General features: G+C 53.6%; 13 protein-coding genes across 13 annotated transcripts; 5 read left to right on the top strand and 8 right to left on the bottom strand.

Annotated features, from left to right (window-relative positions):
• Positions 1–104: 104 nt before the first annotated feature.
• On the top strand, positions 105–2,464 carry PG998_009062 (Tryptophan synthase; the record flags this gene model as incomplete). The annotated part of the gene is made up of 4 exons (XM_066875878.1): positions 105–155; positions 232–319; positions 393–1,600; positions 1,661–2,464. 4 exons carry the CDS (start codon positions 105–107, stop codon positions 2,462–2,464), a joined length of 2,151 nt encoding a protein of 716 aa, XP_066728034.1.
• Positions 2,465–2,797: 333 nt separating this feature from the next.
• On the bottom strand, positions 2,798–3,538 carry PG998_009061 (mitochondrial 54S ribosomal protein bL28m; the record flags this gene model as incomplete). The annotated part of the gene is made up of 1 exon (XM_066875877.1): positions 2,798–3,538. The coding sequence occupies one exon, from the start codon at positions 3,536–3,538 to the stop codon at positions 2,798–2,800; it is 741 nt and encodes a 246-aa protein (XP_066728033.1).
• A 384-nt stretch (positions 3,539–3,922) lies between these two features.
• Positions 3,923–5,171, top strand: PG998_009060 (uncharacterized protein; the record flags this gene model as incomplete). Its single annotated transcript, XM_066875876.1, has 2 exons — positions 3,923–4,066; positions 4,134–5,171. 2 exons carry the CDS (start codon positions 3,923–3,925, stop codon positions 5,169–5,171), a joined length of 1,182 nt encoding a protein of 393 aa, XP_066728032.1.
• A 606-nt stretch (positions 5,172–5,777) lies between these two features.
• PG998_009059 (aspartate aminotransferase) lies at positions 5,778–7,348 on the bottom strand (the record flags this gene model as incomplete). Its single annotated transcript, XM_066875875.1, has 4 exons — positions 5,778–6,877; positions 6,958–7,008; positions 7,076–7,085; positions 7,229–7,348. The coding sequence occupies 4 exons, from the start codon at positions 7,346–7,348 to the stop codon at positions 5,778–5,780; spliced, it is 1,281 nt and encodes a 426-aa protein (XP_066728031.1).
• A 473-nt stretch (positions 7,349–7,821) lies between these two features.
• On the bottom strand, positions 7,822–9,309 carry PG998_009058 (uncharacterized protein; the record flags this gene model as incomplete). Its single annotated transcript, XM_066875874.1, has 3 exons — positions 7,822–7,897; positions 7,954–8,989; positions 9,120–9,309. 3 exons carry the CDS (start codon positions 9,307–9,309, stop codon positions 7,822–7,824), a joined length of 1,302 nt encoding a protein of 433 aa, XP_066728030.1.
• A 578-nt stretch (positions 9,310–9,887) lies between these two features.
• On the top strand, positions 9,888–10,992 carry PG998_009057 (CAMK/RAD53 protein kinase; the record flags this gene model as incomplete). Its single annotated transcript, XM_066875873.1, has 3 exons — positions 9,888–10,261; positions 10,352–10,548; positions 10,609–10,992. Exons 1-3 carry the CDS (start codon positions 9,964–9,966, stop codon positions 10,990–10,992), a joined length of 879 nt encoding a protein of 292 aa, XP_066728029.1. The 5' UTR covers positions 9,888–9,963.
• A 1,591-nt stretch (positions 10,993–12,583) lies between these two features.
• PG998_009056 (uncharacterized protein) lies at positions 12,584–13,119 on the top strand (the record flags this gene model as incomplete). Its single annotated transcript, XM_066875872.1, has 2 exons — positions 12,584–12,592; positions 12,697–13,119. The coding sequence occupies 2 exons, from the start codon at positions 12,584–12,586 to the stop codon at positions 13,117–13,119; spliced, it is 432 nt and encodes a 143-aa protein (XP_066728028.1).
• A 228-nt stretch (positions 13,120–13,347) lies between these two features.
• PG998_009055 (uncharacterized protein) lies at positions 13,348–14,478 on the bottom strand (the record flags this gene model as incomplete). Its single annotated transcript, XM_066875871.1, has 1 exon — positions 13,348–14,478. The coding sequence occupies one exon, from the start codon at positions 14,476–14,478 to the stop codon at positions 13,348–13,350; it is 1,131 nt and encodes a 376-aa protein (XP_066728027.1).
• A 519-nt stretch (positions 14,479–14,997) lies between these two features.
• PG998_009054 (uncharacterized protein) lies at positions 14,998–17,783 on the bottom strand (the record flags this gene model as incomplete). The annotated part of the gene is made up of 7 exons (XM_066875870.1): positions 14,998–15,072; positions 15,151–15,606; positions 16,263–16,460; positions 16,564–16,640; positions 16,713–17,016; positions 17,123–17,264; positions 17,341–17,783. 7 exons carry the CDS (start codon positions 17,781–17,783, stop codon positions 14,998–15,000), a joined length of 1,695 nt encoding a protein of 564 aa, XP_066728026.1.
• Positions 17,784–18,145: 362 nt separating this feature from the next.
• Positions 18,146–19,868, bottom strand: PG998_009053 (uncharacterized protein; the record flags this gene model as incomplete). The annotated part of the gene is made up of 2 exons (XM_066875869.1): positions 18,146–19,433; positions 19,777–19,868. The coding sequence occupies 2 exons, from the start codon at positions 19,866–19,868 to the stop codon at positions 18,146–18,148; spliced, it is 1,380 nt and encodes a 459-aa protein (XP_066728025.1).
• Positions 19,869–21,304: 1,436 nt separating this feature from the next.
• PG998_009052 (uncharacterized protein) lies at positions 21,305–22,049 on the bottom strand (the record flags this gene model as incomplete). The annotated part of the gene is made up of 2 exons (XM_066875868.1): positions 21,305–21,859; positions 21,915–22,049. Coding segments are annotated over 2 exons (690 nt in total), but the record flags the coding sequence as incomplete, so codon positions are not given.
• A 1,190-nt stretch (positions 22,050–23,239) lies between these two features.
• On the top strand, positions 23,240–24,076 carry PG998_009051 (uncharacterized protein; the record flags this gene model as incomplete). Its single annotated transcript, XM_066875867.1, has 1 exon — positions 23,240–24,076. One exon carries the CDS (start codon positions 23,240–23,242, stop codon positions 24,074–24,076), a length of 837 nt encoding a protein of 278 aa, XP_066728023.1.
• Positions 24,077–24,142: 66 nt separating this feature from the next.
• On the bottom strand, positions 24,143–24,750 carry PG998_009050 (uncharacterized protein; the record flags this gene model as incomplete). The annotated part of the gene is made up of 3 exons (XM_066875866.1): positions 24,143–24,346; positions 24,372–24,618; positions 24,671–24,750. The coding sequence occupies 3 exons, from the start codon at positions 24,748–24,750 to the stop codon at positions 24,143–24,145; spliced, it is 531 nt and encodes a 176-aa protein (XP_066728022.1).
• Between the last annotated feature and the right edge of the window lie 836 nt (positions 24,751–25,586).

The following is a 25,586-nucleotide window of genomic DNA, read 5'->3' as shown; positions in this document are numbered from 1 at the left end:
CTTTATAAAGAAGCACAACCACTCGTGACCGACGACAATTGTTGCTGTAATCCACTCTCCACACCAGCCATCGCGGGGCACTCAACCAAAATAGTCACTACATCATGGCCGACCACCTCAAGCAGACGTTCGCCCGCTGCAAGGCCCAGGGCCGGGTACGTTCAGACCCCAATTTCTTCGACTTCCACGTCTTCAATTGGCACGACACCCAGCTGACTGTTTCCGTGGTAGGCCGCCTTGGTGACCTATGTCACCGCAGGATATCCCACCCCAGAGCAAATGCCCAGCGTAATGCTGGGCATGCAGAAGGGAGGCGCTGGTATGTTCATCCTTCTTGAGATCCTCTCTCTGTCTCCAAGGCAACTTATACTGACTCTTGCGCCCGTTTGCAGATGTTATCGAACTCGGTATTCCCTTCACAGACCCCATTGCCGACGGCCCCACCATCCAGACCTCCAACACAGTCGCCCTCCAGCATGGCGTCACCATCGGCTCGACCCTCGAGATGGTCCGTGACGCCCGGAAACAAGGCCTGACCACACCCGTCCTCCTGATGGGCTACTATAATCCGCTGCTGGCCTACGGCGAGGAAACCCTTCTGCAGGACTGCAAGTCGGCAGGCGTCAACGGTTTCATCATCTGCGATCTGCCCCCGGAGGAGGCCGTCTCCTTCCGAAAGTTCTGTAGCAGCGGCGGTCTTTCCTACGTGCCCCTCATCGCCCCCTCCACCACCGAAAACCGCATGCGCATCCTGTGCTCCCTGGCCGACAGCTTCATCTACGTTGTCTCGCGCATGGGTGTGACGGGCGCCCTCGGCACCCTCAACGCAGATCTGCCCGCCCTCTTGGAGCGTGTCAAGAAGTACAGTGGCAACAAGCCCGCCGCCGTGGGCTTCGGTGTCTCGACAAGAGAACACTTCCAGAGTGTCGCCGCCATTGCCGACGGTGTCGTGATCGGTTCTCAGATTGTGACAACATTGATGAAGGCCGAGGACGGCCAGGGCCCCAAGGCGGTTGAGGAATACTGCTCCTACGTGAGCGGGCGCACCGGTGACCCCCAGACCGAGCTCACTCGGGAGGTGGGAATGGTGGAGGCCATGTCCGGGGCCCGGGAGCCCAGCGGCGAGGACGTGACGGTCAGTGGTGTCATCACCGAGCACGACAACTCGGAGCTGATGAAGGAGCTGGCGGCGATGCACGGCAAGATTGAGGACCGCTTCGGCGAGTTCGGCGGCCAGTTCGTGCCCGAGTCCCTCATGACCTGCCTGCAGGAGCTTGAGGATGGTTTCAACCAGATCCGGGAAAGCCCCGAGTTCTGGGAGGAGTTCCGCTCCTACTACCCCTGGATCGGTCGGCCGGGCCATCTGCAGCTCGCCGAGCGCCTGACCGAGCACGCCGGCGGCGCCAACATCTGGTTGAAGCGTGAGGATCTGAACCACACAGGATCCCACAAGATCAACAACGCCCTGGGCCAGATTTTGCTGGCGCGGAGGTTAGGTAAGACCAAGATTATTGCCGAGACTGGCGCCGGACAACACGGTGTCGCAACGGCAACGGTTTGCGCCAAGTTCGGCATGGAGTGTACCGTCTACATGGGTGCTGTGAGTGATATTTTCCATTTGCCCTTGACAAGCAATGTACGTATACTGACCCATTTATAGGAGGATGTTCGCCGCCAGGCCCTGAACGTGTTCCGCATGCGCCTCCTCGGCGCCAAGGTCATTGCCGTCGAGGCTGGCTGCAAGACTCTCCGCGACGCCGTCAACGAGGCCATGCGCTCCTGGGTCGTGAACTTGGACGATACCCATTATATCATTGGATCCGCCATCGGTCCTCATCCTTTCCCCACTATTGTGCGAACCTTCCAGTCTGTCATTGGTGACGAGACCAAGAAGCAGATGCAGGAAAAGCGCGGCAAGCTGCCCGACGCCGTCGTGGCCTGCGTGGGCGGTGGTTCCAATGCGGCGGGTATGTTCTACCCGTTCAGCAAGGACCCGAGCGTCAAGCTGCTGGGTGTTGAGGCAGGAGGCGATGGTATTGACACCCCACGCCATTCGGCCACGCTGACGGGCGGCTCCAAGGGCGTCCTGCACGGCGTGCGCACCTACGTGCTGCAGAACAGCCACGGCCAGATCCAGGATACGCACTCTGTCTCGGCCGGTCTCGATTACCCTGGTGTCGGCCCTGAGCTGTCCAGCTGGAAAGACTCGAACCGCGCCAGCTTCGTTGTGGCGACGGACACGCAGGCCTTTGAGGGTTTCCGGTTGATCAGCCAGTTGGAGGGTATCATCCCTGCCCTCGAGAGCGCCCACGGTGTCTGGGGTGCCCTGGAGCTGGCCAAGACCATGCCTAAGGACTCAGATCTCGTCATCTGCCTGAGTGGACGTGGTGACAAGGACGTCCAGAGCGTGGCAGACGAGCTGCCTACCATTGGACCCAAGATTGGCTGGGACCTGCGTTTCTAGATGTGCTAGGGCATTTATCATTTACGTGGGGTTCTGATTTAAAAAAATGTAGTAAAAGCAGATTAGAGAAAAGCACAGAAGCGTAGATGAAGAAAGTATTGTCTGTACACTTAAAAAGCATCTGATATGTTTTGAGATTTCGTGATTGCAGGAAGGCATCGCATCGGATGCCTATTTGTACAAGTAGAATATAGTAGTACAATGTTGCCTTATTTTGACATCCCAACCATCTCTTCTCGTATTGGTCTAGTATTCGTATTTTATACATAGTCCGTCCCAAATCTGTAAGATCGAGGGGCCGTTTTTCGTGGTCGTTGCAAAATAGCAACAAGTTTATGTCGATTTGGGAGTCTCCTGAGTCTCCGGGACCGCTTCCTTGACATCGACTATAACCTCACCACTCTCGGTCTCCTCGCCCAGCACAAACTCCTCCTCTTGCGCCAGCATACGGTCCATCTCCTTCACCACCTCGGCGGGCGGCGCCGCGCCAGCCTGCTCGGCGACCAACAGATGGTGGGCCTTGGGCGGCAGCCCCATGGCCTCGCGCTCGCGGGCCCAGCGCTCCTGGACGGGGCCGCTCTGCATGACCTTCCAGCGCAGGCGCCAGCCGGCGGGGCCGAGCTCCTTGATGCGGCGGGCCTTGGTGCCGAGCAGGTAGTTGTCGATGCCGCCGAGCTTGTCGACGGTCCGCAGGACGCCCGTGGTCAGGCGGGTGCGGACGAACATGTTGAGCGAGGGCGACCACAGGCGCTTCACGTGCCGGTTCGGCTTCCAGTGCGTCGGCTCCTTGATCTGCCACTTCTGGCTGATGGTGTTGCCGAACCGGATCTTGCTCGTGCCGTACAGGCCCGCGTTGCGCTGCTTGTACGTCCGGAAGGGGCCGTAGGGGTAGTCGGGGATCTGCTCCTTGGGGACTGTCAGGTGCGTCGGGGTTTGGCGCTGCGTCGGGGCCGTGGTGGTGAAGGTGCGTCTGGAGGAGGATGCGACGGAAGTCGATGTGCTGCTGGTGGCAGTTGATGCTGCGGCGAACAGGCACCGCGGGGAGGCCGACGTCATGGGGCGTAGGGATGCCATGGTGGGCGAATTGTGACGATGGTGTCGCTCAATTGACTCGGTTCGGCGTCGTGGTCGCGGCAAATGGGTGGTCGGGCTCTGGCTCGGCGGCGACACACAATTCACGATTCGGATTGAAGCTCTCACTGAAGATTTTGGGGTTCAATTGGAATCATGGACGGCCCGTAGCGATTTAGTGGGGCTCAACTCACTGTGGCAGTCCCCGATTATGGCGGGTGTCTGGCCAATCAAAATCACTTGACTTGGCGACTGTTAGGGGGAGCATCAATAAGGATTGACCTCACCGACAAAAGTACGAGAAGGGAAAACAGACAACTCAGAACAATTCACGAAATTTGGTCAAAAATAGGCCTACAGAAGCTGTACTCGGTTGGTTGCTTCAACATGTTGCCGCCAGTCGACGAGTCGGTTCTGACCGATAACCCGGGCTTCGACAAGCTGTACAAGTCCCTTTCTGAAGACATCCTCAACCCCGATGGATCCACCAAGAACGATGCAGCAGCGAAGGAGCGTGATGCCGTTCGTCAAGTAAGTCGAAAGTTAACAACATGGGTCTTATCATTTCTAAGTCTTGGGTAACTCACAAAAATCACAGGAGCTGAAACAGTATCGTTTGAGGGCAACGCGGCAACATCTGCTGAAGCAGGCTATCTCCAACGCAACGCCTCAGACTGTGTCTGGGGCTGCTCCTTCACAGCCAGCACCAACAGCGGCAGGAAGGACGGGCATCCCGCAACACCAGCGGGCTAGATCCCACCTCACCCGGCAAAACTCCTCTTCCACGGCAGCAGCAGCAGCCGAAGCCGACGCAGAAGGCCCATTATCGCCAACGGGCAAGCAACAACAGCTCCCGCCCGAACTAGTCGACCTGCTCCTGCTGCTCCCCGACTTCCTGGAGAAAGCCCCGCGCCAGCTGCTGCCCCAGTCTGACCTGCGGCTGCTCCTGAGCACCCGCCCCTTCTCGCGCTTCCCCACGCACCTCCCCAAGCTGACGCCGCTGCTGTCCAAGCACCTGACCACCCAAGCCGCCGCCCTGACGCGGGTGCTGCATCCCACCACCAACGCCTCGTTCCTGCACCGGCACACGGCGCACCTCCCCACCGCGACGTCGGCCCTGGTGACCCAGCTGACCACGACGCGCCACGAGCTGACCCAGGCGCGCCTGCGCACCACCACGACGCTCCTGAACCACCTGGACCAGCACGCCCGCGCCCTGGCCATCCTCGTGCGCGCCCTCGAAGCCAAGCACGGCCCCGCCGCCCACTCGACCGCCCTGCGCAGCCAGCGCGCCTGCCTCGAGGCCGCGCTGTGGGCCGCGTCCTTGCGGCTGCTGCTCGCCGAGACCAAGGGGCGCGTCTACCCCGCGGGCTCCGGCGGCGCCCTCGCGAACTACCGGCGGCACCTGCGGGACCAGCAGATGCGGCTCGAGGACGCGTCGAGGGTGCGGGAGCGGGAGCTCGAGGACTACGGCGTCGTCAGCCGGTCGTCTGGGAACGAAAGCGACGACGACGACGACGAGAACGAAATGTCGGTCAAGGAGCGCAGGATGCGCGAGATGGCGCGGATTTGGCGCGAGATGGAGGGGAGGCTGGCGGAGATTCAGGCCGACTTGGACCGCTTAGGGCGAAGCTGATGGATTTTCGGGGGCATTCATGATACTGTACGACTGACGTAGCTTCACAAGCACCATGTTATTTGCGGCGTTATGGAGAGAGCGGGCATTTCATTTCATTAATTCGCCAAATTGCCCGCAGGTTACGGTTCCTGGGCGGCATTGGTCTATAGACAGTCTTCATGATACGGGAATATGCTCTCACAAACCTGCGCGATTGCAGAGTATCAACCAGATGAGCACATATTTTTAAATCAGTAATGCAATGGTTCGTTGGAAAGTGACCTTAAATTGTTGGTACATCGAAAGACGTGTCGCAAGGAGACCGAACTCTATCTAACCGTCTAGCATGATGTGGCCTGATCCAAACCACAGGCAACTTTTAACCAGATCCGAATCTAGTAGTTTTTTCTCCCTCTCATCTCTCTTTTCTCCTTCCTTTCTCTCAACCCAGAGTCTGAGATGAGTGCAGATATACAAGATCGCCATTCAGTCATGTCGGGGTATCGTCATAACTTCTCGGTCAATCAAAATGAAAACGCCGACCCTTAAAAAGTCTGTCATATAGCACATCTCTCATTGGCAAAGGTGCCGCGTTCTGCTGATCCGTCAAGAGCAGATCGCAGCTTAACCCTTGACCTTGTAGATGGCCTCGGCCAGGCGGCCGACGTTCTCGCTGGTGATGCCAGCAACGCTGATTCTGCCATCCTTGGTGGCGTAGACGCTGTGCTCCTTGGCCAGGCTGTCCATCTGGGCGGCGGTGAGGCCGGTGTAGGCGAACATGCCGATCTGGCTGGTGATGTGGCTCCAGTCGTGCTTGCTGCCGAGCTTCTCGAGGTTGTCCTTGAGCAGGGCGCGCATGGTGATGATGCGGTCGGCCATCTCCTTGACCTCGGCGAGCCACTGCTTGTGCAGGGTGGCGTCGTTCAGGATCTCGGCGGCGATACGGGCACCGTGGATGGGCGGGTTCGAGTACAGGGGGCGGACGAGGATCTTGACCTGCGAGTCGATGCGCTTCTTCTCCTCAGCGTCCTTGGCGACGATGGAGAAGGCACCCACGCGCTCACCGTACAGGCCCATGTTCTTGGCGAAGGACTGGGCCAGGCAGATGTTGTGGCCCTCGGCGACGAAGTGGCGGACGGCGAAAGCATCCTTGTTGGTGTCGCCCGAGGCGAAGCCCTGGTAGGCCATATCGAAGAAGGCGTAGTGACCGGCCTCCTTGACGACGGCGCTGATCTCCTTCCACTGCTCGGGGGTGGGATCGACACCGGTGGGGTTGTGGGCGCAGGCGTGGAAGAGGAAGATGCTGCCCTTGGGGGCGGCCTTGAGGTCGGCGACCATGCCCTCGAAGTCGAGGCCGATGGACTTAGGGTCGTAGTAGCGGTACTTGTCGACCTCAAGGCCAGAGTCCTTGAAGACAGCACCGTGGTTGGCCCATGAGGGGTTGGGGATGTAGATCTTCTTGGCGCCGGGGTAGAAGCGCTGGAGGAAGGCGCCGCCGATGCGCAGGGCACCAGTGCCGGAGATGGACTGGGTGATGACGAGGCGGTCGAGGGCGGACGAGTCCTTGCCGTACGCGAGGACGGCGGCCGACTTGGTGAACTCGGGCACACCAGTGATGCCGGCGTACTCCTTGTTCAGGTTGTTGGAGACGACCTTCTGCTCGGCAGCGCGGACGGAGGGAAGGACGTAGGGCTTGCCCTTGTCATCGCGGTAAGCACCGACACCTGGGAACGCAAGTATTGTCAGTCTCGGTTCTGGGTCATACAGCAACAACGTGCAATGGAATCGGCCTTGATTGACATACCCAAGTTGATCTTCTTGTCGAAGGAGTCGGCCTTGAAAGCCTCGGTGATGCCTGTAGCAGCTGCGGTTAGCTTGTGTGGAGAGGGAGCTTGTCTGAGCGGATTTATGTCATGTCTTACCCAAGATGGCCTGGAGGGCGCAGGAAAGTTCAGGTTAGCCATTGACGTCGGAAAGTGACAGGTGGGTGCAATTGGGTTCAGCTTACATCCTAGAAGTCTGTCAGTAAATATATCTTGGGTGGTATGTCAACAAAACCGGCGAATGATACTCACGGGAGGGCCCTGGGGCACATTGGCCCAGGTCGAGCCGGCTCGCACAGCCTGGAAGCGGAAGGCAGAGGCGCTGCGGGCAACGACGGCACCGCGGGTCGCGACACGCAGAGTAGAGAGCATCGTGACGAAAGACCGATATGACAATGGGCTGCAATTGCAATGTCAATATGGGATGAGGAAGGAGCTGCAGGAAAGAATGCAGGTGTACTTTTTATAATTCTCGTGTAATCGTATGACTTGTCCGACCAACGGGGGGGTGGAAGTGGGCGGAATCAATGGGTCAGATCGGAAGCTCCAAAATAATTAATTCCTCACTTTCCACGCCATCGAACGATGACAGCACAAGCTCGAGGCAGGGATAAGCCTGGCAAAGGTCGAGCTTCCTCTAGTCCGGCCGGACTATTGTTGATAAGCGCCGACTCCAGACTCTTTCACATGTTTTCATTGGTGCGGGTGTAGTCGGGCCCATCCAATAACCGATTTCCCCCAGTACCCCACGGCATCATATGTACCTACACAGCTTGTTATCGCTTATCAGATACACCATCTTATCCCCACTCCTTATGTCCTTTCATGGCATCCACAAAGATGTCCTAGAATGTGCCGACTACTTGTGCAATACTCAGAGCAACTTGAACCACTGTCAAGATGAGAATAACGCTTCCGAACCTGGACATGGGTTAGGAAAACTTCATGCAGCCTCGGATAAAAGTCTAGAAACTCACAGGAATGTCCAGTACTGAAGCGTCTCCCTCTTGTCTCGAAAAAGCACCCAGAGGTTCCATGGTCTCGCCCGCTGCAGGTACGCATCGAGAGCCAAGATCCGTGGCCAGAGGTGCTTATATTCCATGGGGTCCCATTCCGGCGCCTCTCGCTGCATGAGCCTGCCCAGCTGAGGATCATGTACCACACCGTGGCCGTCCAAACCCTGGTAGCGCCACCGACGCCGCCGCTTCTCTCCGTGTTTTGATTTCTTCTTCAGTGTTTCGAGAAGCTGGTTTTGTAGCCGTGACGAGGAGCAGTGGAGGCACCAACACCATCGCCAGAGCCCTGGGAGGCCGAGGAGGAGTCGGTGTGACCGTGATGGTTGCTGTGGGTTGAACAGCGTGGCGTAGGATGATTCGATCTCGTCAATGAGATCAAGGGATATGCCTGTCGTGGACAAGACTCTTTCTGCGCCCCCTTGAATAGCACAAGGCAAAGCGAAAAGTTCCAAATAGTGAGTGTCGGCGTGGTGCGTGAGAAGCAGATGGCGCATGATGTTATTCGTCCAAAGTACTTTGACACCGCCATAAGCGGCCAATTTGACCGCGTTCAGCCGTTCAGGTGGTATGGAGAATGCCTCGAGGAGTCCGACCGAAGCATGAAGGAAAAAGGGGTCTTCCTCCCTCTCGGCAAGACTCCCTTCGGCGGCGACGGCGGCGGCGAAATGCTCCTCACTCTCCCCAGCCCGGCTGCCTGTCTCTCCTGCGCTGGGTAACAAACCGCTACTGTTGATAAGATCGGACACTGTCCGACTGAAGGCGGTAGCCTCCGAGTATTCCTGCTTGGTGGAACGGCAATATGCGTCGACGATGCGGCGTCGATGTTGGCGCTCGGGGATGAAATACGACTGGGACAGCAGCCATGTACCAATGACCAGAAGAACCGTGTCGGTCACACTGGTTACACGAGTTGGTGAACCTGCTACCGTCTCGGAGAAATAGAAGTGGTGAGGGTCTGCGACGAGTTGTTCCATGTAATGCTGGATGGTGGTTTTGCCTGCACTAGTTCGTCAGCTATATGCAAGATCGAAGACGATTTGGAACGTGTGACAACCTATGCCTTTCTGAAGCGGTTCAATACTATCTAGCATATGGGCATGAATCTTACAAAACTGGCTCAAACTCACCTCCTTTCAAATTCTCTATTACCTCAAGAAAGATGCGCAGGAAGTCTATTTTCTCACCTCGACCGGGCCACGCAGTGCTCAGGTAGTCGAGATATGGCTGTATATCCTGGTCTGGCTCGCTTACAAAGCCAAGTTCCTCTTTCAATGTTGCATGAACGCGCAAAACGCCATCCATTTGTTTGAGCTCCATTTTGGCAACGAGGTTGTCGAAAGTCGCGTAAGTAAGGGCAGTTCACGCGAAGGTAAGCACTTCGAATAGAGTGGGCTGACACAATTCGTTCGGCGACCCAAAGAAGTTAGGCGGTATAAGCACCCCTGTGCGAATCTCACCCCTCCTTCCTTTGCATTTTGCCATGAAACCACAGCCAGCAGAACAAGTTCAACAGACCCCATGCAGTACAAGGGAACTGATAATGCCAGACTACATTCCTGATGAAGGGGGCTCACTTGGGGGCATCTGCTCTGCGATTCCCCCTTTGCCCATGTTACAATCCCCCTAACAGCCGTCCCGTTCGATGACGAAGAGGAAATATCCCCAACCCCTCCTGCGGGTCATAGCAAGGCTACGAAGGCCTCATCGAAGAAAACTGGACAAGATTCACTCGAATCTGTCTGGTGCCAGGGGTTCACCATTGGGAGAGCCGTCGATTGTGGTACGTAGAACAGGCCGAACCAATATATTCCTATCGGTAGCTTGCAAATAGAACCATAATACTAACGCGTGCAGATAGACTGTTGCATCAGTGAGTCGAACAGTGGTATATCTAGGTATCATTGCGTTCTGTTCCCCGTCTATCGATCAGAGGGCATCGCTGTTTTCATTCATAACCAGTCCCCAAACGGAATGTTTGTCAACGATACCAAGCTCGAATTCAACGAGTTGCGTGAACTGAAGGACGAGGAGGTTATCATTCTCACGGAAATCCATCGGTTTACGTTCAAAGCCCAAAATAACCCCACGGACACTGCCATGACCCAGCCCTCCAATTTTCATGAAAGATACATGACAACGGAGCGCGTGGGCCAGGAGCATTGGAGCGAGGTATTTCTATGCGTGGAGATGTCTGCTGCGAAGAATACTTATGCTGTCGAGATTGCCGCCAAGCAATCGAATCAATTGTCTCTGCGCCATGTGGCGAAGAGTAAGTTCAATTAGTGCCTATCGCTTGTCATCCATTGCCCATACTGTTCGGACCACCTTGTGCATATACTGATTGATGGTTGGCCTATAGTACTCATGGCAGTCAAGCATCCAAACATTATATGCGTAAAAGAATTCCTCATCCCAGACGGGGACCAGAATGAATACCTAGTTACGGAACATGCACCGGAAGGTGACCTATTCAAACATATCGTCAGACGTCAAAAGCTATCAGAACACGAATGCCGTAGGGTCTTTACGCAGCTATTCAACGCCATCAAGTACCTGGTATGTTACTTGTTGCATCCCAGACCTTGCAGACGAATACTAACTAAGATGCCATGATAGCATGATCACAACATTGCCCATCTGGACATCAAACCGGAGGGTATTTGGGTTTTCGATCCAGAACTCGATTTGGTCAAACTGGCAAATTTTGACCTATCGACCCATGTTAGGCCGGACTATCCGTTGACCAAGTTGTGTGGCACACCTTCTTATGTGGCACCCGAAGTGCTTGCGGAAAGGGAATCGCGAGAGTACGGAAAAATGGCAGACATATGGTCCCTAGGAGTCGTCCTATACATATGCTTGTGTGGGTTTCCTCCATTCTCGGACGAACTAAATACCAAGGAATTTCCCTACACCTTGACTCAGCAGATCAAAAGTGGTCGATTTGACTACCCCTCACCCTACTGGGATTCAGTTGGAGACCCAGCGCGTAAGTTTTGATACTCGCCATCACAGGTTGTGAGCTGACTAGCAAAAAGTCGACTTGATCGACTCGATGTTATTGGTTGACCCCAATCGAAGATTTACCGTTGAACAATGCTTGAGTCATCCATGGATGACTCAGAGACAGCCTCACATCGCGGATCCTGCACAAAGCTCTCTCAACAATAGTAATCCCACGGATAGTGCTTCCGTGGAAATGCCACCGAACTCCCGCTCCACCAAGGATCGAACATGCAGTTTTGACAGCCTTTCAACGGAGCCGCCAGACGACGGACTGCTAAAGTCGATTCAACGACAATTCGGATTGGCGAATGACCTAAAAGGCCCCCCAAAAGGATTAGAGACGTATCTACCCAGCAATGAGCTTGATATCAAGAACCCCCAAATCGAGGCCCATATGCCACCCAACGAATCGGAAAAGTCAGATCCAGATGACAAAAACTCGAATTTACGCGACGATCTGCGCTTGGAGGAACTACATGGAGAACCACCGTGTTGGACATGTAGCCCATCGGAAATCGACGGACCTGAAAAGGTGCCATTGACGGTCGACGGATACCCGGTGGTGATTCCGGTTCAGTACACAGCACCACTCATGGCGATACCCTCGCCACCACCTGACCCGTTGCCAACCATAGTTTCTCCCGTCCAGCCGGTGTCAGACGGTATTGTAGCAAAAATGTTTGACACTTTTTCGGAAGCCATTGGCTTCTATGTATTGATCAACGGCGATCTTCAAGTCATCATGCCTAGCGGTTTCGACCATGAAGAAGCCCTGTCGAGCCTCCCTGTACGTTTCGGGGGACTAAGGGTAAGCTTCATCGCCGAATCGCTTTACCCAACAGCAGGAAACCCAACAGCAGGAGAATCATCGTCATCCACTGCCACATCGTCATCCACCGCGACGTTTCCCATACGAGCGAGGTCGAGCGACAACCATCCGTCTCTCGGCGGAGATCGCGGAATACCGGCGTCTTTAACGGCAGCATCCTCCCAATCACATCGACCTTCTCGGACTATCCCAAACCTGCCGGTTGGGGCTGTGTTTAGCGCTATTGTCCCGAGGAGTAAGAGTAAGGCACGGTTTGAGGGGAAGGTAGGTGTCATGGTACGGGAGAAGCTCTCCGCCAGAAACCAAACGTATGTGACAGTGCCGACTCATGTCTTCACAAACGCAATCGCAGCTTCCAAAGTCACGACATTGCAGTCGCCCACGTGGATGAGCGAAGTGGGTTTATGGGTGGCCAGTACAGGCGCGGAGGTGAGTCTGAAGATCCCAAGGGGACTGAAATTGAGTCAGCTTAAGCAGTTTCGTCGGGAACTTTACTAACACCAGTAAAACCCAAAGCTGGGAGAAGTCACCCGCGTGTTCGATCCCCAGCCTGGGACCTTCCCTTTGGGCTTTTCCCATGACCTCAGTCTCGTTGATGTCACATCGCTAGCGGGAGCACCTAATACAAATCCAGTCAGCAACGAACTGGCCTGGCTACCTCCGCAGGACTGGGCGAGCATTAAATACAACACCACTCGTTTGGTGATTCTGGATGACCGATCCAAGGAGGCCAAAACGATCGGCGTGGTGGACAGTATGTGCCAGGTACGTACATGAGCGCATTGATCCCTGTTTTTGTCTAATGTTGAGGGGGATAATATCTGTGTGCGAAAACAGCAGGTTGCTAATCTCTGTATACGTAAACCCAGACTGTGGGCCAGGGTATCTTTCGCACCCAGCAGCAGGCCCGGAGTCGCCTTTCCTCCATCTTTGGATCCGCGGCCGATCCCCGTGATGACCCTGGCATATGGACAAGCCTTGTGGCGCGGTCGATTCTCTACCGCCTGCGGACGGATTATCCCATGCGCGGAGGACAGAGCGGTACTCCCGTTTGCATCGCCGAAGGAGAGCTAAGAGGGCCAGATGGCGGTGGTGGCGGCAACAATCGCGGCACGGGACTTCTGAAGGTTGCTGGGTTCGCATCTTTCGTTCAGATGGTGTCGGACGTACAGAAGTACGACAACGAAGGCGACAAGTTATATAAGAGACTGCAGGAGGGCAGAGTGGCCTTTTACGGGGCATTTCAAGTTCCAAAGGTAGTGACAGAAGAGTATAGCATTGTTCAAGGTTGATGTCGTCTGCAGCATTAAGTAGTAGCAAAAGGTGTTTATAATGGATCGGGGAGAGGTTATAATGAAAACTCTTAGTAAGTATTGGAATATCAGCTTATTCGACCTTGTTCTTACCATATCTTTATATTGATCTAAAATCATATTCTGTGAATCTACGCCTTGGAAAGTCGTGGTGCCAAACCATTGATAAGACCCTATGGATAGTTACCTTGTAAACTCTACATTACTTCACATTACCGCCATGTTACGTACAGCAGAATACCTTTCAGCTCTAGGAGGGGTCTTCTGATGGTAAGGGGTGGCTTCCACCCATGCAACATCTTCAACGAACGCCTTGACATCATCCACGAGTTGCCTTACCTTGATGTCCATGCTCCTGATGACTTCTACTCTCGGGTCATACCGAATCTGCACGGCCACTGGATCCGTAGATTCCGCGAATGGTAAGGTTCCCCTGAGTGTCTCCACATCATCCCGAAGAGACGCCACAGCCTCTTCGATTTGGACAAGCACCCGCTTCATCCAGCCGAATTGGTCCAGAGACGCTTTGTACGACAAGAAGGGCTGCTCTTCGGTAAGAAACCGGGTCACGTGTGTGCCCGTCACCAGGGCCACCATGGCCACTAGGCCAGCGATGTTGTCGTATATGGCCGGATAAGCGAAGAGAAGCGCATTCAACCTGTGTATCGACGACACCCGCAACCATTCCTCAGTGACCTCGCATTCCAGGAGCCACTGGCGTAACTCACACCGCTTTTCATGGAGGAGGCCAAGCTCCTGGTCAAGCTGATCGAGGTACTCTTGCCGCGCTGTCCAGTGCTCCTCGCGTAGGCCCCAGTATCGCAAGCCTCTGTGTAGCGCCATATACGGCGCTGATGCCACCCCGAAGAAGTCTTCAGCCAGCTCCAGAAGGTTAGATGCACGACCAGTGACATGATTGCCGCCCAAGAGCTGGTAGGATTCACATCCCCATCGGAAAAGCAGCCTGTCCGAGTCAGGCAGCTGGAGATTTTCCGTCAAGAAGACCATAACCCAAGCCAGCTCTGCCAACAAGACGTTCCTTTCCAGCAAGCGCTTCCGGGCATTCTCTAGCCACGGGCCGAAAATTGCATTGGCGCATGCCTCAGGAGACTTATAGCATACGACACAGGGGCATGGTAGATTTGTCACAAACTCCATTTCCTGGGGCAGATCGTGCCGATCTTGTAACTTTCTCCATACCCGCTTGAGCATCGTGTTGTCCTCAATGTATTCGCATCCTGCAAAATGGACAGTCATATATACAGATTTCCGGGTGGCGAAGTCTCGGTAACCAGGACTACAGCCTGGGATGGCGTTCTCATACGCACGATACTCCATGGTTGTGTTGAATAAAGTGCAAAGGTTTCTGCAATGTAATAAACCAGTGTATATAGACTATCAATGGCCTTGACAGTACCAATATAACAGCTGTGGGAAGCGATAGATAAACGATGGAAAAAATGCCAGGGTCCGCACATGCTTTTAATAGCATCTCTGAATCTGTACCTATGATACAAGGTGTTGACAATGCGGGTTTGTATCGACGAATTGCTTTGTTATGCTCCTATATAAAGGTGTCCAGGCATACAAAGGCAAAAAGAGTCTTTCATCGCCTTGCATAACCAAGCACAATGGTAGGTCCAAGCAGCCTCTATCGGAGTCGTGAGGGGACAGGCCTTTGAGAGAGTTATGGTGGTATTGGTAGGACGCCGACCTGTGGAATAGATGATCGGCGTGTTGATGGCGCGCCCATAAATGAAAGATAAGTATGCAAGGTATAATACGAATTATTTATGCCAAATCATCTTGTATTCAGTATTAAAGATTTCCAAGAACCACTCGACTGTAACTAATTACTTATTTAGGCTGGACATCAGCGGTAAAGCTAACACTCTGGCTCTTCTTGCCCTTGTTGGCCTGGTCGAGCTTGACCTGTAACGCAGTATTGTTAGCATCCTCTTCGCTTTCATCACTTGGAGGCAGGGGTTGGCGAAATGGACAGGTACTTACGTTGGCCGCCAGCTTCTTCTGGATATCCGCCAGCTGCGCGTCCTTGTCGGTGGACCCGCGGGCCTGCTGGACCTGAACGAGCATCTCGAAGGTGCGGAGCTTGAGGACCTTGTTCTTGGTCTTGCCGACGTCGAGCGCAGACGCAGCGGCGCCCGAGGCCGCGGCCACGGCGCTGTTGAAGGCCGTCTCGGCGTTCTCGGCCGTCTGGCGCGCCGCCACGAGTATGGCCAAATCCGCCTTGGACACGGCGCCCGGGTTGCTCATGTCGACGGGGAAGGCCTGGTTGGTCTCTGCCAGGGCGTTGCCGCCGACGCCGCCCGAGATCTGGAACGTGTTGTACTTGCGGAAGGTGAGGGCGCGCTTGTCCAGGGGGCCGAGGCGGGGGCGGCGAAGGCCGAGGCCGCGAGGGACAGGAGGACGGTGAAGCTGGAGAACTGCATCTTGGATGGTGTTTGACTTGTTGGATTCGAGGCGGATGAGTAATCAGAGTCGGAAGTAATAGCACAAAGTACGAGCGAATGGAAATACAGCACAGCTGTTTGAAGAGAAACGAAGGTCAAGTAGGATTAACGAATAGAAGATAACCGGTAGTTAGGAAAAAAACGAACATCAGACGAACAATGAAAATCACGTAGATCTTATATGGCTGTCAGGTCCAAGCGAGACATCGACGCTAGCATTTTGACGTTGTGGTTCTAGGAGGTGGTGGAGTCTCGGATGTGACGATGCGACGTTTTGGCAGGGGGATGAGACGAGCCCCCTTCCCACCCACAGCGATTGAACCAATGGTTTCCATGGGTGCTTAAAAAGAAGCTTGAACACAAGGTTACTTTTAAACGAGAGACTAACTGAACATGGACATTCTTCCAATTTCGGCGTGGGCACCCAACCCCGGTTGCCGGTAACACTATGCCGCCCCTGTCTGTCCCTGTCAAATCCAAGGCAATATATTCCATCAGCGCACGCCATTGAGCTCCCGGCAATAGCAATGAGGGTCCACCACCGGCTTCGGCAACCGGGGATCATAGACAATGGGCTGGCTATGGACCGCACCAGGCGGCGTGGACATCATTCCCCTATTCGCCGCCAATGCCGCTAAAAAAGGCCCCTACGACTAATTCTTTCCCGTCATCCTCGCCATATCCGTGTGCGAGTGTGAGCAGCGTGGCGACGAACGCCTCTTGCATGTAAGCGAAGGAGAAGCCGTAGGTGATTAGGGCGATGTGGCGGTAGAGGTGTTTTGAGAACTGGATGGCGGGGTTGTCCTTGAGTTTGCCGTGCCAATACTGGCAATACAAGATACGGAGATCCTACGAGGTTGATTGGCAGTGGTGTCAGTTGATGGCAAGTTTAGAAACAAAGGATGAGAGGATGGCGTCAACATCCTAAGAACTATGATCGAACGGCACTCACCAAGGACGGCTGCGGGAAGAAGTACTTCCGATCGAATCTACTGGGTTGCTTTGACAAGCCCGGGTCGAGATGTTCGGCTACCAGGTGAACGTCATTCGTTAGTTAGAACCAATAGGTTCGAGGACACGGAAAGAAAAGAGACGGCCCACGGTGATTAGTTGTGGCAATCATCAATATGCCATCGTTTTCAAGCCCGTCAACCTCATTGAAGAAGAAAGATCGAGTGTGCGCCGTGGCAATAGTATCCACGTCCTCAAAGACCAACAGGCACGGGGCCATGGCCCGCGCGAACTCGAATACTCGCTTCAAGAAGAAGGTCGACGGCGCCCCCTTGACGTACAAGCATGGGACGCGTTCCAAGGAGCCCCGGCCGGCGACCAGTGAATGCATAAAGGCCTTGAGGATGAGGGACTTGCCGTTGCCTGCGGGCCCGTGGAAGATGAGCCCGCGCTTCTAGGGGATGCCGTTGGCCTTGTACACGTCACCTCTATTGAAGGAGCGGTTCACGACGTCCGTCAAGTCCTTCTTCAGGCCCGCGTCCAGGATCGTGTCCGGCCACGTCGTCCAGGATCGTGTCCGGCCACATCGTCCGCACTACCTGCGACCACAGGTTCTTGCACGGGTACCACCCGCGAAACCACTCGAATACCCATACCCGTCCCTGGTCTGACATCATCCAGTCCCAGACGGCGCGAAGGAGCCTGTCTATGTACATCTGGAAAAAAGTACGACGTTATAAACGGCTGAGGCTTCTTGTCGGGAATCAAGAGGACATACTGCATGCCGAGAACATAGAGTTGCACCGTGTACACCACAAACGGTGTTTCGACTTCATGCCAACGGTATTTGTACTTGGCGAACGCGTGGGTGTCTCTCAAGGAGCTCTGGACTCCTCTGCGGTACCGTGGGGCGTTCCTGAACGAGCGAATACTGACCGGGGGCTCGCTTGTGTCGAGGGTAGCCGTGACGTGGCCGGCGAGGGCATACCGCAATAGATGGACATGGTCAGACGGCACCGCCGTTATATCATGACCCGGGCACTGCGCACGCAGCTCCGCGAGGAACGCCGCGTGGGGACTGGGGAGCTTGGCGGAGGACAGCTCATAGTACCGACTCCCGAGCTGGGGTGACGGCCCGTCGTCCCCTCGCCCTTCTACCTCGGCCTCGTCGTCACAGAGAGGCCTCTCGACGAAGGTAAAGCGTTCCGAATAGCTGTCCATCGTGTTCTTAGCTTGAGTATAATGAAGCTTCATCGAAGCAGGAAGAAGAGACGAAAGTGCCTCAACTCCCTGGCTGCATGCGAGAAACAAGAGGAGATAGCAAACAGCCGGAAACTTTATGGTCGCACCGAGGCCTTATCTATCGCTTCGGTTGACCATACATACGGCGTGGCACAAACTTCGCTCTGGACCAAGGTCCTCGTGGTAGTGTTGTGGTTCAACTAGCTAGTTGAAATAGAGTAAAGTCTTCCTGTCGATCTTGCTTTGCTGTTCGGGCAGCTGTGTAGCAGCAGCACGCATATCCTGATGGTTCACGAATTACTTCACGTCCGGTACATCATGGCAATTAGGTGGATAGTAAATCAGGGGCCACCCCGAAGCCTATCTATTATTCTTTCTATAAGACGATCACTCATATTATCAAAATCATCTTCGAAGACCTCCCGAACCACGTCCTTGACCTGGTCGGCATCATACTCATGATGGTCTTCTGTCCATGCGTCAAGGGAGGTCAGTCCATCTTCCAGTCCATCTACTCTGCGCTCCAGCTCTTCGCCTTCCGCGTCAAGACGACGCTCTAGGCTCTCCACTTTGCTGTTCAGAGTAGCAATCGTGGTACGCATATCAGCGACTTCGCTGACAGCTTGTTTCAATTGGCGGTTTTCTTCCTTCAACTCCGTCATAGTCTTGTCGAAATGTTCAAACATGGAACGGAATAGCGACAGCTGGGAGGTTTCCGGAATTGTCTGCTTGATGTCCTCACGAAATGATTTGGTTGAGGGTGCCAGAAGATCGTCCTGCTCCGCAATGGGACTGTCCAGCCGTCGTTTCTTATTAGGCGGCGAGCAGGTGAGAGGGTCCGGCGAGGACGCGTCCGTCACAGCCTGATTGTACGATGGAGGTACATCAGCAGGACCAGAAGGTAGTTCGCTTGACTCTTCTGTGCCAGATTGCGGTTGCTTCCCTTTCAGGACATCGACGATGGGTGGGCTACCCAAATCGATGGCAATCCCGCCTTGGCCACGATAGTATCGACGGATATTGGATTGATCGGGATCAGACTTGAGGGTTTGATTCGCCAACGCGTCGGAAAGAGCCCGAAAACTGGCGTCTGAAATGAACCGGAGAGGTATGCTGACCACTAGAGTGAAGACGGCTGCCTGGCCCAGAAGTTGCAACAACTGTAGGGTCTTTTCTGCCTGAGGGTTCTTAACGCGACATGGCCAGCACGGGGCAACGAGGATAGCCGGCTGCGTCATTTCGAAACGCAGGCATCGCGTGTTGGGGTCATTCTCTTGGGTCGAAGTAGGACTGACAAGGGCCAGGTGTCGCATGCGCTCTGGCGCAACGTGCAGGTAGAAATAATAGTGTTTGCAGCCCTCAAGATCGACCCTTGTTTGCAACTTGAAAAAGGACGTGTTCGTGACAGAGCAATAACAAAGACTAAGGGCTAAATCTGGGAGGCTATGTTCCTGGCCGTCAGGGCTCTGCCATTCGGCACGAGCGAAGCGGTGCCAGGATGCCGATATTTGCGAGATGGATGCTTCGGATTTGTCGTCTGTAGAGATGTGCGAGATTTCGGAGTCGGTACTGGTATCGTCGTACGCCGGTGGCGATGGAGGTGGCGCCACGTCGGCCATGGACCGCGACCTGTGAGTTCATGGTCAGTAACAGCGATGCGATTCGCGCAACCGACAGGAGATAGATTGATATGGTATAACTCGTCCCCCGTTGCCATCATGCGTGCGCAGATAGACGGACGGTCGTCCCACCCGCCCAGGCTTCTGGCACAGGAGCAGCCTTGACTCCCAAGTTTTCCGAGCAAACGAAGGTTGATGGTGTGAAATACGCGGGGTTGAAGAACGTCGGCCAAGAGAAGAGAGAGGAACACAGCTGATTTCAGAACCGGAGACGCAGTAGCACTGACGGGGAAATCTGTTCCGTCCTCGTCGGCAAGCAAAAGGCAAGCGGACTCGAAACATCATTCCCCTACCAAGACCCTGGGCCTTTCACCGGCCGGAGACGGTGAGTAGGAGCCAGTAGAATGGTCTTGGCCGTGTTAATACGGCGCCTACCGGCCTGCATCGTGACTGGCAGAAGTTGAGTACCTTATTTTTGGGAGTTGACGGGTCGTCGTTGATTGTCGAGTGGAAAGTGAAGGTACGGGAAATGAAAGAGGAGGTTGGGTTTGGCTCAAATTGATGAAGTTCGTAGACTAAGCACAGACCAGCAGCAAAACTTAGTAAGCCAGCACACCACAGGGTCACGGTAGCGGGTCATTTTGCACAGCCACAACGGTAGTCAATCCGTATGCAATTGTTCAGTAATAAAAGGTGGAGATAAACTCAAAAAGCTCAACCTTGTGATGGAACAGGCAAAAAGAGAAACTCCACGAACGGAGCTGTTGTATACATGATTCGGCTGGGGCTCGATCCCAGGACCTTCAGTGTGTTAGACTGACGTGATAACCAACTACACCACCAAACCAGTGATTATTGATAATTTATGGAGATATTGGCCCTATATTGTGGGTGTGGACGGGGACGCTGAGAAGTGTAGGGTGGACATTTGTTGTGGTGGGCGACATCGCGTCTTTTCACCAACAAGCTATTGATGAAATTTCGTTCAATTAATTGGGTTGACAGCTGGTATCGGAAAGGAAAGAACAGCGCCAGTGATTACACATCCTCCATTACGCCGGGCGATATAGTGCGTCAATAGTCAGATATAAGAGGGAGTACGATGTAGTTATAAGGAATGAATTATAATAAACCCTAAAAGCTATATTGAAATAAACTATGAAATATCCTTTAAACGAGGGTGATCGTTATTCGACGTACATCTTGAAGGTATGTTATCATTCTGGGTTTATATAACCACTCGTCTTCTGTCCGGTAGTTAGAGGATATATTTCGGATGATGGCTATCCTCTCAAGCACATTACCATAACATTTCATAATTAGAATCCTAAAACTTTCCTGGGATGCGTTATGAATATCAGTGGCTAGTATTAACCCGAAATATTCATCGCCGTCAGAAACTGTGACTTCTAGGTCCATATCAGCAGGTAGCCACCCAAACCGATCGGGGTTTCCTCGGACCACGTTGTACATCTGATTCCACGGTCGTTCTACTCCCTTCTCGAAGTGAAACTTGCAGATCCACCCCGTGATTCGCAGGCTAGCTAATAAAGTAGGGCTATCGTTGGATTTGACGGAACCAATGGCCAGTGAAGGGATATGTGACCTGGAGTTGATCGTGTCATCCAAAACAGTATTCTCGTCAGTATGGGGATAGAAAAAAGTCTTCTTAGCCCCGGCCCCGGATATGTCCATTTTGAAAGGTCCGTCCCAGCCGAGGAAAGACCAGCTGGGGAGCGCTTTGCGTCGTGTGGCATGGCGTTCTTCGTGATACCATGATATCCACATGGCGAATGGAATCTCTTGACGAAATGGACTTGAGACTGGTAAAGGGTTTCCTGAAGCTAACAAATGTCGTTCTGTCAGTACTCCACATACAAACGTCTCTTGGTCTGTTTCCAATCTCTTCAATACTCCAGTGCAGGCGTCGAGCGCATCTGACGGGTAGGTCAGTTTTCGGGTAGCGTGTTGTTCCAAACATTTGTCCAGCATGAGTCCTCTTCTCTGGGATCCGGAGGATAATTTACCCCAGATGGGCAAAATACCCTCGAATCGATCTTTCGGTAATCGTTCCGTCAAAGCCCATGGTAACTTCCAAGATTCAGCACAATGCATGCAATTGCACAAAAAGGTGACTTCGTCCTTCGTGAATATGATCCTGCGACGTGAGAGGAGACTTTCTTGAAAAGTCCAGCCTCTGGTAGCCCAGATGGTACGCTTGACAAGATGACTGACGTGCTGAGACCCCTCACAGAAAGCCACTCCGGATGTTTCGTGGCGACCTCGTACAGGTCTGTTCACATGACCAAGGCCAGGTAAACCGCACCTCGCATTAGACCCGCTGGCAGCGACTAGAGTGACTTCTGCGTGGGAATAAACCTGACCCATCTGCTGGATTTGATGATGTTTGTCTGACGCGCTCTTTTGGTCGATGCACTGATTGACGTTAGCAGCTGGATGCCATCACAGCTTTAGCTGTCTGCGAACTTACATAACGATCGACCCAGAGGTACCGCATCCCGAGCAGCTTCGTGGCTGAAATGGCGTCCAACACCACTCGTGGAAACTCATCAGAGGGCGGCCCAGCTGTGCTCGAGGGTTGGGGGAACCCCAGACGTAGGAAAGCGCTGCGTATTGACATTGTTGAGATGCCATAACGACATCAGGATGCGGAAGCTGACAGTCAATGACACGAAGATTCGAGGGCCTAGAGCCCACCGGCATGGTACAGTCAGATCCATGGGTTTGTCGGCATTGGGTAAGGCAGCCTTGTATGAAGTCGATGTCTATCTTGAATGGGTCCACAGGTCGAATCTCAAAGTCAGGCTGCCTCAAAGGGTCTGATAACACAAGGTACCCATCAAACCACTTGTCCATTGTCGATGCGACCGAGAAAGATAGACAGCGGCCATCCGTGTAATCTACAGAGAGGTATTCGTTCGGGTCGCCCAATCCTAGCGCTGTCTTGGCAGAATACAGTCTCAGAGGCGTGCCGGGATATGACCTTGATGTCGTCCCTGGCATGATTTCAGAGATTAGGCAGCATAGAGGGCAGCTGGAGTGCCGCAGTTCCTCCCAGCTCTCCTCAAAAGTCCTCACAATCGTCCCAGACTCCCCCTTATGGGCAAGCTCGAGCCAGGGTATGCTCTGGCATACAGAACATATATCGCCCTCATTCGCATTGGTCGCGCCGGCCATGTTTGCAATTCCCCCACAAATTGTAGGTGCTCCGTGGAATGAGGAAGAGCGGGTGTGGCAGATTCTCGACTCGTATGTTGACGAACGCATTCCGAAGCTTCCGAGACTGCCATAAATGACCCCGCATAGTCATGTTGGATGCAGCGTCAGATACAGCTTTAGGCAGAATTGGGCAGACGGTACTGCAATTGGGCGAAGAACCGCCCTCAGATTGTTCTCTGCGAGTGGTCGATGATTGGTCAAGAGTCATAAGCAAAGCTGGGCGTTTTATCGTACCGCAGTTTCGGTGGTTCCAGCTCCTTGTTCTTTTCCTATCCTCAATCAATGAATTCATCTAACTCTGTTGCTTTAGTCAATGAACAAGTAATTGCAGTACCAGTCGTAAAGACTGAGTTTCTTTGATAATGGGTGAGTATATATGGGTGTAAAGAATGGCTCCACCAACTGCCACCTACCGGTAGTTCGGATAAAAACATTCCCGCTCCCCCAAGAGTTCGCTGCGAAATCCCAACATTCCCTGCTCGACCAATGTGGTTCCACTGATACATCAACATCATCAATCCGGGTCCGACTAAGATATTGGATCTTGAGTCTGCAGTTTGTTGACCTATCTGCGAAATGCGAACAAATTCCCAACCACATCCGCCCGAGCCCGGACTTATCACTCGGCTCCTCGTAGTCCTCTTCGTGGCTACCAGGAACCAGAGGTATCTCCGGCGAATATGGAAGCCCTCTTCAGGCTTAATGTCTGTCTTCAACATGTGCATCAAGGTGAAGCCATTTCCAAGCTTGGCCGAGGCCGATGCCATGCGATTTGTTGCTCAAAACACTTCCATCCCCGTGCCGAAGGTGCATTGCGCTTTTATCCACAAAGACAGCACGTACCTCGTGATGAGCAAGATCAAAGGAGAGATGGCAAGGCATGGGTGGCAAAGCCGAACCGCAGAATCGAAGGCGAAAGTACTCGCCCAGCTTCGCGGCATGGTAATGGAGCTTCGCTCTGTGCCGCCTCCAAACGGGGCACACGTTGGTGCCGTCGACGGTGGTCCCTTCTACGACCGCCGGCTTCCCTCTAAAACGTTTTGGGGGCCATTCGCTACGACCCGTGATTTCCACCAAGCACTGGCAGGCGACGCAGATGTAGACACAGAGTATGAGGATCTGCCCGACGACGTCGTCGAACTATTTGGGTTTTATCGGCAATCACATACCAAGCTCGTTTTGACGCATGGCGATCTGAGCAGCCTCAATATCATGGTGAAAGGGGACGAGGTAACGGGCATCCTGGACTGGGAAACAGCCGGATGGTTCCCACCGTACTGGGAGTACACATGCGCCAAATACGTCAACCCTCATAATGCATTTTGGGCAGAAGAGGTGGACAAAATTTTGGAGCCCATGCCACTTGAGTTAAGGATGGAAGGGATTAGACAAAAATATTTCGGCGCTTTTTAAAATGCACGACTATCTATACCCCGAATTCATACAAACTTGCTGATCCATAATAGCCGATTACAGTACTCAGGGAACAAGCTCAGTCTTTGTCAACATATCCCAGGTCGCGGCTTTGGTCGAGTCGTAGCTGCGTGACCCGTCGAACCGATGAGCAGCCTTCTTCCGCTCAACGAATCTCATAGTGGTGTCCCTAACGGACTTCCAATCACCAGCTGACGCCCCCAAAGCCCGACCATCACGTATAGCCGCTTGAAGCGCCTCCCGGACCCACTCCACACAATTCCACCCCCCGCACCTCGGGCCGGACCGGCGTGGCATCGAGGATGGCGCGAAGCCGGCTCATGTTCTTGACCTTGCCGACTACGATCCGGACAAGCAGCATAGATTTGGGGGCCATGGGAATCTCAAGCGACTCGTATTGCCAAACAGACTGCGCCTTAGGCAGACTACCGACGGAACTCAGCTTCTCCATTGCATGGAAGCGATGTCCTCGGCTGGCATTGGATTCCCTTTTGGGTCCAACTATGAGAGCCCAGTGATACCTTTACAATGGGTTCAGTAGACAACTATGGTGACATGAGCGAGGGTGCTAACTTGTCTTCGAGGCCGGGCATAGTCGGAGTACCCCCACGGGCGTACAGTGCAATGTAGAGACGGTCCTTATTTGAACGCATTTTTCGAAGTAATGGGGTAGATTTTATTTAACTCGTGATTTTCTGCTGTAGTAGACTGGTTGAAAACAAAGTAATATCATCGAGCAGGAATCTATGACAACGAAGTGCATTCATGTAACTCTCCAGAGCAGCGATATTGCACAGCTATGTTTACAGTGGATGGCTTAAACTCTGAAAACAAGTTCCAATCTTGTACCAATTTCAGGTCTCTAAAGACAGCTTGAATGTTGTCCGTGGCCAGCCGTTAGGTTGAGTCGAATAGTACGCATACCTGCGCACTTATACACTCATATGAGAAGAGTGGAGTCACCATCCATTTTGTCGATGTTAAGAGCCTGTATGAACTGGCCATAAACTATGTATCTCGATAATTGTCAGTCTACCCTGATGTTGGCTATCATGACTAATACCACTTACCATTCACCAATTTGCTTCAATTGATAGGCGCTAGGAGTGAGCGAACGGATCACTCAGTTGGTTCCAGATTCGACGAGGTGCAACCAACCACACCAATGGGTTGCGGCTACCAAAGTGCAGCGAACAATAAGATGACCGTGACTTCGTCTGCTGTGTTATGCAATCCGTCGCTGCTTCCTGCTTGCGAAAAAGCTGTAGCTAATGGCCAGATGTGTGCCAAAACCTCATGAAGCCCATTGCCAACCTTGTAGACAACGATGTCCAGGATTTCTGAAGTAGAAACTGGATTATTTGGTATCAACGAAAGACAACGATCCTTGGCTGCATATCAAGAACCAATCAAGCATCGTGTGGCTTATTCTGCGTCAGTCACGTGGGCTGACCGGCTGAGAAAGTCCTAGGTCGACCCCTCTTCCCGA

Source organism: Apiospora kogelbergensis, assembly GCF_038363985.1.
Source record: "Apiospora kogelbergensis strain CBS 113332 chromosome Unknown utg000006l_segment0_segment0, whole genome shotgun sequence".
Classification (NCBI taxonomy): domain Eukaryota; kingdom Fungi; phylum Ascomycota; class Sordariomycetes; order Amphisphaeriales; family Apiosporaceae; genus Apiospora; species Apiospora kogelbergensis.
The sequence above is the reverse complement of the archived record's forward strand: the minus strand, read 5'-3'. Positions and strand labels throughout refer to the sequence as shown.